This window comes from Thunnus albacares, chromosome 12 (genome assembly GCF_914725855.1).
Source record: "Thunnus albacares chromosome 12, fThuAlb1.1, whole genome shotgun sequence".
NCBI lineage: Eukaryota > Metazoa > Chordata > Actinopteri > Scombriformes > Scombridae > Thunnus > Thunnus albacares.
This window is the reverse complement of record NC_058117.1, coordinates 125663-135829: the sequence shown is the minus strand read 5'-3', so window position 1 is coordinate 135829 and position 10167 is coordinate 125663. Positions and strand designations below refer to the sequence as shown.

At 38.5% G+C, this 10167-nt stretch overlaps 1 protein-coding gene across 1 annotated transcript; it reads left to right on the top strand.

Moving 5' to 3' along the window:
* Positions 1 to 6597: 6597 nt before the first annotated feature.
* LOC122994229 (vicilin-like seed storage protein At2g18540) lies at positions 6598 to 9218 on the top strand. The gene is made up of 2 exons (XM_044368808.1): positions 6598 to 6706; positions 7129 to 9218. The coding sequence occupies exons 1-2, from the start codon at positions 6632 to 6634 to the stop codon at positions 7666 to 7668; spliced, it is 615 nt and encodes a 204-aa protein (XP_044224743.1). The 5' UTR covers positions 6598 to 6631; the 3' UTR covers positions 7669 to 9218.
* The last annotated feature ends 949 nt before the right edge of the window (positions 9219 to 10167 follow it).

Here is a 10167-nt window from a genome sequence, read left to right as displayed (position 1 = left end):
CTTGGAGACATTCTCCTCCCTCTTCCAACCTTCCCAACCTCTCCTCACTGAGGATTTGGTTGCCTTCTTTGAAAAGATTTACAATATGTTGAATTCTTTCCCATACCACCCAGCTGATGCTTCATGTATCATTCCCCTTCACCTACCATCCACTCTCCCCTTTCCAGCTTCAGTTCCACCACATCCACCTCCCACCCTATCTTGTCTTATTGCTCGTATTTTGAAATCAAATGTAATCTGACAGTTGTATTTTGTGACTGTTAAATTAACTCAGCAACTTACAACCACAAATATTGTAATGTAGTTGCATATTTGAACAGAAATGTTACATCACATCCGTCTCTCCTCATAAACGCACCTACACATACAATATACACATTATGAAGTACAGGCCTTGTAGAGTATTATCAATAGCTGTGTTACTTGCACCACTGTGTACCATGGCCAAACAGTGTTCCCTTACAAGTAATGAACTTTTTAGATCAAGCTTCCTGTCAGAGAAGTGTTAGATGGTAATAAGGCTCTCTGCTTTCTGATGGTTTGAGAGGAGGCTTTTATTAAATAAGCTAAAGTGTATACAAATGTTGACTTATTTCTGACAGCTTGCTTATCATAAAGAGCTTAATACCTAACTTATAATCTTTCATGATGTTTTATGCAGTTTTACAATATCCTATACAAAGAAATGTATGTGTGTGTGAACAAGAATGAGCAATTGTGTTTCCACATGCATACGTGCAAAGTATGTGTGTTAGAGCCACAGTAATAACTGTCCAGGGATGACAGGGGATGGATGACAGCAAGTTAATTAAAATCCTAAATCTACAAATACACATTTATTATGAGATTAACACACACATGGACACACAGACATGGTTGATTAGGTGAAAAACAGTAATAATGGGTCAGTGTCACGTGACCTCAGTGAAACCTGCAATCTCCTTCATGCACACACACATACACACTCACACTCACATAGAGACTGATGAGAAGGACAACAGGGGGTGAGAACCATGCTAATGCCGGTGCAGGCGCTTTTGATATCACATCTTTGTGTGTAATATGCATGTTCGCACTTTCATTAGCTTCATTTCAAAGGGAGAAAGTGGTAGCATTTGAGCTATTCCCATTCATGCTATTGTGAACAGTGTGAGGTGGAAACAAGGTGATTTTCTCCTCATGCTACGCTATGAAGAGCAATGACTATAGCAAGACACACCCCTTAGCATATAGCAGTGCTTTACATGGGAAATGTATTTAGAAAAATGTATGTCTTACAGTTACAGCTGTTCTCTAGAAACAGGCAAGTTTCTAACAAAAACAATATTTAAGAAGACTGGAGCATAGCAGAGCCTATACACTGCACTTGCCATGACATATCACAACATGGAAGTGTTTCAAACAGTGTTGGGGAACACATTGCCCAGTATAGTAATGTAATTACTTTGTTCAGGAGTAGTATAGAGGATTACAATTTCAAAAGCAAACATTGAGATGAATATGTCTAAGAACAGTAGCACTTTTTTCTAGATAGTGTACAATGTTTGCAGAGGCATTTTTCTTACATAGCTAAGGGTGTATTAAGTCACTGTATTGTCCATGCTGCTTCAAGAATGCATATTTTGAACCGTTAACAGCAGAGATTACAAAGAGTGTCCAGTGTCTAGACCATGCCTCAGAGGTTGCAGGTCAGATGGGCTGGACACATGCAGTGTAACAGCTTTTCTACTGCAGGCTAACTGAGGAATAACATGGAGTCTAAAGTCTAAAGCTACGGTTCACAGACAGCTCAAAACAGTATATGAAAAGCCTGGGAATTGCTGTTGATACATTGGAGAAGCAAGCTTATGACCAGATGTGGTGAAACATCATAGCAGAAAAATGATGGATTTTAGAAACAATAAGCAAATGAGCAGCCAGGGATGTTGTTTTACAGAAGAAAGACACTCTCGACATTCTTGACTTCATTTTATTAACAAAACAAAAACAGGCTAGGTAGCAAGCAGGCAGACTTGTAACATGCGTGACTATAAGACAATCCTCTTCTCCTGCAGTACTATATTCAGTTCTTCTACTGCAAAACTAGGGTAAATTCAAACTCCTATTCACACATAGCTCCACCTAGCACTAGGGATGAAACAACATATATCCCCCTTAATATCTTTCCACTCTTCAAATCAAAGGCACTTTTCTTTACTATTGCCTTTTAGGAGAATATGTACAAGGGCATTAAGAACATGAAGTTACCCTTATTTTGTTTTTTCAGAAAGAGCTCAAGTAACTTTTATTTCAACTTGTGTGACTAATCAGTAGGTGTTAAACATTAGGAGGATTTCACAAAAAAATGAACAAGTTAACAAGTTCAACCCCTACATTTGTACTCATTGACATCAATTAAATCATCAAGAGTCTTCAGTCCCTGCAAAAAATCCATAGTCCATTCAGGTGGTCTTCTAAGCCTGACTGGTCTGGCAGGTGGTGTTGGTATATCTGTTTGTGGTGCAGCTGGTGTAGTTTCAAAGTCCACAGGTGACAGCTGACTGTCAACCCCCTCTTCCTGAAGAGAGACCAGTGCAAGGTAAGATGTTCTCCAGCAGCATCCATCTGACAGCAGGTATTTATAGTGTCCTTTCTTTCCCACCACTCTGAGTGGTCTTTTTTTTCTACTGTGAAGGCAACCTGCCTTGATGACAGTGGTTTGAGTTGTGGAAGTGGACGTGCTGATACATGAAGTTGAAGGTGCACATAGGCCTGCTATACAATATATATATATTTCACAGGAAGAGGAAAATGTATGTTTTTATGTTTTCTAGTAGTCCTATGTCCATCTTTTAAGTGAGCCTTACCAAGAACACACCATGCTAAGTGAATCATGAACATAGTATGACACCATCACGACTGAAAAGTATATCCCAGTCATCTGTTGCTTGATGAACACCTCAATGTTCTCCTGTATCAACTAATATTTTTAGAGTAAAAAAGTGAAACACATCCTGTGATTGGTTTATTCTTTTTTCAAGGTACACAGTTAACTTGTCATTGTACAAAACAGGGTTGCAAAATGAAATGAAAGTTGTATCCCCTTCATGCTACACACACATAAAACATAAGCTACAGTATTTACAGATATTTAAATTTGGAATAGAACACAATCAAATATAAAATAAAATTATATATAATAGAAAATATTTTTTAATTTTTTTTTTACATAAACAACTGATTTGTGATGGCCTGTCTAATGGCTGCTCCAGTGGGGTGAACCAGGGTGATGGGGTCCACTGAATCAGGTGCCACCAATGGCACATGAGGGGCTCTCTCCTTTTGGATGGTGGCGATGTTGTGAAGTACCACACATGCCATTGTTATCTGGCAGGTCCGCTCAGGAGAGACCCTCAGGCCACTGAGACAGTTAAAACAGGACTTGATGACCCAAAGATCATCTCTATCCTGCCCCAGCATTTACTGAGGACCACATTAAAGCGCCTCTCTGGTGGTATCTGTGGGTCATGATAGGGGGTCATCAAGTACTGTGTACATGGGTATCCTCTGTCTCCCAGTGGCAGTCCATCACTGAGAGGAAATTACTTGATCAGTGCCACAATTAAACAAGTAATAGAACCAATTGTGTATATTTTCCATACTTTGCTCAAACGTTTGACCCAGTGATGACTCCCAGAAAATGTAGGAGTCACGAAAAGAGCTGAGCCATTTAGCCTCCACACTTTTTTCCACATCATCAACTGGTGCTCACAAGTCATCTTCAAAGGCATTTCAAGTTAATTTCACAATGAAAGCACTAAAACAAAAAAAGGTACCAGTGAAGGCTTTTTAAAAGGATAATATATATTTCTGACAATTTTTCTGACAAAAGTCCACTGTGCACCACTATTACAAATACAAATTGTTACAAAATAATGAGTGCATTTAGATGTAATATACAACTCTTTATTATAATGCTGAAATAACATTCAGTCAGATGCAGTTCTTGTGCCAATGGATGAACCTTGTGATGAACCCAAACGTGGTGGTTTCCTCACCGATACACAGCTGCAGGAAATTCTGCATTTGGACAGATAAGACATAATTGTGGATGTAACCACAAGCAGCCCATTCAACAGAGGAGGTGCAGTGCCCAGCGTCCTCAGTGTCCTCAGCCTTAATTTCACCCTGTCCACCCACCTTTCCATCCCACTGTGCCATAACAATTCTAACATGGTCGGAAAAGGACAATGTGTAAGTAAAACTAAACAAGGCGCTTTTGTCACTGTTATGTCATCACACAAATATTATCAGAGAATTGTCCTTTCCAGTGTATAACGGTTTCAATTTTGTTTGTTGAGTCTGTTCTCTGAATGGCTAGTTTCCTTCATGACTTATGACTGCTATTATGCTGCTTTTCTACTCTATATTAATGAGGTAGAGAGACAGACATAAAGTCAGAGTTTCTATTTAATGTAGAATCTGTGATCTGTCCTGCCCATGGTCCTGATACTTCCTGCCTTGGTGAAACTTAATGGCTAAATTTATATAAATAAATATTCTATACATTTATGTAGAGCTTTCATCCAGAGCATTTACAATTTGCCTCTCATTCACACACACTCACACAACAAGGGCAATGAGCTACCATGCAAGGTGCTGGCCTGACCATCGAAAACAATTTGGGGTGCAGTGTCTTCCCCAAGGACACTTTGACATGTGGACAGGAGAAGCTGGGGACTGCCCACTCTACCACCTGAGCCTTAGCCGCCCAGAGCTTTTTCACAAGCTTAAATTATTGATATGATATGAATTAAAATTTAACCGGAGAATGAGAGTTCTAAAATTGACTTGATGTCCAGAGAGAGAAGATGTATAGCTCTTGTTGGATTTCTTGGAACTACAGAAACACTCACAATTGAAGAGCGGTGTTACGGAGCGGAGATTCTTCCCTCACAAACGATCTTTAGACACATAAACTGACAACACATAAGTTTAATTTTGGCCTGCCATCAAGTTGCTCACAGAATTAACGTTAACTTTAGCGAAAGTTGATATGACCTGCTATTTGAATGTTTGGTACACTGATACTCTTTGCCAATGAGAAAGGGAGAGTTTGAGTCAAGATACTTCAGTGTATTTGGCCAACCAGGATGTCAAAATTCAGTTTATTGCCCCAGTGTGCCCAAATAATTTTTCACACATACAATTGCATATACAAAATGCGACTGTAGGCTGTTGTGAAGGAGAGCAGCACTCAGCACTAGCAGGCTGAGGTGGACAAAACACAGTATAGTACAGTAATGGCTTTATTTTAGCCAATACAGATTCTTAAAAATCTGGCCAGATAAGTCCCAATCCTTTATGATTGGCTTGGGATATGTCTAGTTACTGTGTGAAAAAGCTTAGCAGTCTGGCAAATTAGAAACCAAAATTATACTATTATTACTTTTTCAGCATTACTGCATTAATCCGGGAAACAATGTGTTCATCACAAACATGTTGTCTTGCTCCTCAAGTTAAATCAATTCCCTGAAATCCACATTAATGGACTGCTGGACCTGCTCTTTTTGCCGGCTCAGGGTCATGACTACTACTGACACATTTTATTTATCATCACTTTTAAGACTTAATATGGAATACCACACTAGTTCACAAGAATGCATTCTGTTAGATATCCCTTATATAAATACAGAGCTGGGGAAAACTGCATTCACCTACTATGCTCCTCATAGGTGGAACAAGCTGCAGGACTCCCTTAAATTAGACAAATTTTTATCCCTTAAACATATTAAGATTCTGTTGGACAATGTTTTCTGTAATGAATGCTCCTGTTTTTCTTAATGTGTCTGTTTTATCCCTGTAATGTACTTCATATTACTGTCTTATATAATTTGTCTTGTGTTTGTGTTGTGTTTATGTTTGGTATAAGATTATTGGTTTTACATTTTTTTTACACTTTTTGTTATGATTTGTTTTGGTTGTGTATTTGCAGGCCACCATTGTAAATGAGAGCATTGCTCTCAATTGGTTTCCCCTGAGTAAATAAAGGTTTTCTTCTTCTAATAAATAAATGAAATGTAAGATTTTTGTCTCATTTGTTTGATTGTGTCTCTTTAATATTAGGACTTGTGTGACAATCTGATCACATTTTAGGTCATATTAATGCAGAAGTAGAAAAAATTCTAATTTTAATGCAGACTGCAAGGTGTGTGTGACCTCAAAGTAACTCATATTAAAACAGAATGAAAATCATTGTTGTTATAAGAAACATTTTCACTTGTATCAATCTGGATGTGATGGTAAACATTATAACCTTATTAGTGAAAACAATAAAGGCAAGTTCAGTATGGTGTGATGTGTACATGAGGCCGTGTCCACAAACTGCAGGAAAAAAGCCTGTTTGTTTTCTGTGAGTAAAACTAAAGATCAGTACTTTCTGTGTGGTTTCTCTGAGTTCCAATCTTTTATTTTATTCTGTCAAACATCTGTGTGATCATGCAAACTGATTGAACTCCTTTAGCTGCATGATGTCAGTCTACAGAAGAATGTTTGTCTTCCTGTTATGATGTCAGCATTTATGACAAATCCATTCAAGAATGTAAAGAGTTCCTGCGGAGAAAATCATCTGTCAGACAGTCAACAAGATTTTATGTCTATCTCACGTTTTAGATCATTTTCAAGATCATCAGCCACCATGGCAAGAAGAGAGAGCAGAGCCAGCAGGGTAAGATGGTCAAACCAGGATGTAACACTGCACTACTACACAAGTATATGCATGTTTTAATGACTTCATGTTGTGTCTAAAGCTTACAGTAGACAAATACACTTTTCATCAACACAGATGTAGTTTGTAATGAGATTACATTTAATACTAATTTACAATATCATCTTAATTTAAACTCATCTCTCACAGTCAGTCAGATGAAAACATGGATACATGTGAATGTCTGTCTGGATAAATACCTCAGATTAATTTGAATACATAAACAATAAATAAAGGGTTTATTAAAGGGTTCCAGTATAAAGTGTAAATGTGATATCTATTTCCTCTCAGTATTAACAGATTGCTGTTTTCCTGTAAGGAAAAAAAAGAGCCATCAGTGATATGAAAATGTCTTCATGTATTTCTGTGTTTGTGTTGCACAGGACTACAACAGAGGGATGGAGAAGATGAGGAAACACATGGAGGCTGAGATGCAGGAGAAGGAAGAAAAGTTGAGGACTGCTGCTAAGATCATGGTCCTAAAGGATATGGAGTCCTGGAGAAGTGACAGAGAGCAACTTCTGGATGAGAGGAAGACCATGCAGAAGAATCTCTCTGTCACTGAAGAAGAAAAGAGGAAGTTGAAGAGTGACGTTCAGGAGGAAAAAGACAAGAACAGAAACAGAGAAGAAGAGATCTGGTCTTTTCACTGCCAGCTCTCTACTCAGAAAGAAAAATATGACTCCGCCAATGCTCTCTGGTGGAGGAAGCTGCATGAAGTGCTGGAGAAGGCAGCAGGGGCAATCAAAAAGAGAGATGAGCAGGTCATCTTTCTTGAACGGAGCCTCCATGCTGAGAAAGAAGACACAGAGAGGAAGAGAACCTCTGTTGAGGAAGAGTCCAGCAGGTTGGAGAGCGTGAAAGAAAGCTGGCGGCAAAAAGTCAGCCAGCTTGAAGACACTCACCCTCTAACTCAACTCTAATTTCCCCTTCAAAGGTCCACATACTTTTGCCATGCACAAATATGTAACATTGGGTCATTTTCCTCAATAAGCAGCAGTGGGTTGCAGATTGTACAGGTAACATTTTTATCAGTGCTTGACTATGCAGATGTAATTCAAATGCATGCTGCTGTGCTGCCCACACCCTCAAATGCATTGATGCTGTGTATTACAGTTCTCTTAGATTTATTACAGGTGACAGTTTTAGAACTCATCATTGTATCCTATGTGAGAAGGTAGAGTGGACATCACTTACCACTCGAGGGGAACAACACTCTTATTTATAAAGCCATCGTAAATGAGCTACACACTAAGAAATCAAGGTACAGGAATAGGTACCAATGCTTTGTCGCTCCAGCTGTACCCTAACAGGGTACAAGCACTGCACCTTTGAACGTGGTACTTTCTTGTCTGCACCTCTAAAAGAACATTTCTGCACCCCTAGAGACAAAAATGTACCTTTATGTCCTGGTACAAAAATGTACTCTTTTGAAAGGTACAGAATTGGTACCTAATGACGTACAGCTGGAGCGACATGTCATTTTGTACCTTTATGCGGCAAAAACGTACCCTTAAATTCAGAGACAAAAACATTTGAAATTATTCACCAAAATTTATTTGAAGAACAATAATAATATTTATAATTGGGTAAACAGAGTCCACCAGAAATTTTGGGACAAGAGAGAGTGGAAAAGCTGATCCCGGGAGGTTTCCCATTCCAAATAAAATACCTACACATAGAGTCAAGATCCTTAAAAAACTATGAAACTGATTTGTGGAAGTATATTCATTTTTATAAGAGACATGACCATGGAAACCAGCATCTAAAACAGACCATCTGTTGAGATCTTTCTTCACTTCAGTAAGAACTATATTGAAATGATCTATGTTCAGGTGTGACATTGTAGGTCTGATTTGGATACCTAAGTAAAGCTATGATTTTGAGACTGGAAGGTGAGTTAGATCATGGTTTATACTTGTCATATATAGTGGCATAAGTATTGATTTTGACCAGTTTATTTTATAACCAGAGAAGGAGCCAAACATGTGGAAGAGATTCAAAACATGGGGTACAGAGTTAGCTACATCTGAGAGGTACAATAAAATGTCATCTGCATAAAGAGAAATATGATGAGGTGTTCCTTTAATTATGATAGGAGATATGGCATGATTTTCTCTAACTGCCTGGGGTAATGGTTCCAATGAGAGGGCAAACAGACCTGGGGAACGCGGGCAACCCTACCTGGTCCCTCTTGTTAAAACAAAGTCGGAAGCCAGGGTGAGCAGTTTGGACATGTGCAGTAGGAGAGGCATATACCAAGAAAACCATTTTTATAAAGGAATATCCAAAGCCAAAGCGTTAAAACACAGCCCATAAATAATTCCAATCCACACAATCAAAAGCCTTTTCTGCATCTAAAGATAAGACTGCCCAAGAGTGCTCATCAGAGGAAGCCTCAAGTATATGTAATAAATGGCATATATTGTTGGAGGCCCAACAGCTCTCAACTAAACCCCCCTCCCCATAACTATTTCTGGCTACTTTGTATTTTTATTTATCTAATGTATTTAGCTGTATGGAAACATTTTGCCTTCTGTGTGAAATGTGATAGCTTCTAAATTCCAGCTGACCAGAAAAGACAATTAAAATCCCACAAATAGCATTTGAAGTTGTGTATGTGATTTATTCCTTCTTCATTTACATTATCAGTGTAAATACCATGCTAAAGTGAAAAACTGCAACATCATATTTTGCACCTCCAGCAGTTATTTGCAATAAGCTTAGCAAATGTCCCCACAGTTATTTCAAATTTAAGCATATGGCATACTAGTACTTTCCTTTAAAAGCAAGTTTACTGTCTTCGTTATGTGTCTTTCAGACATGGCTGAGAGACTACATGACCTTCTTACCATGCAAAACTACCATTTTCCACAATTCTGAACTACATTTTGGACACATTGAGCAGAGCACTATCTGAGCTCTTTTCTATCATCACATACCTGACAGTTTTCATATATGCTATGGAGTGTTCCAGCTGACATTTCCTGTATGTAAATGTATGTAGTGCATATGGTGCTTTGTGTGGCTGTTTTATGTTTAATGCCTGTTTTATGTGTTATGCAGATTTATGTTGATGCTCATGGACATGTTGTGTAGGTGTGGGGCTCCTGCTGGAGGCTTCAAGTGAACTGGAGTGCAGTCCTCTGCATCTTCTTATCTGTTTATACAGCACACTCCTCATTTAACCATTAGTCATGACATACACACATTTGCAGACAAACACACTTGCATGTTCAAATACATCTAAGTATATACCCATGTGAGTCCTAATTTCACCACACTACACTACTACTACTTTCAGTTCACTAGTATTGTATGCACAGGATTGCATATATTAATGCATATAAAGACCTACCAACATACATGTCTGTCACCATAAGATCCCAGCTAAAGTCACATACACACCAAAAATAACACAC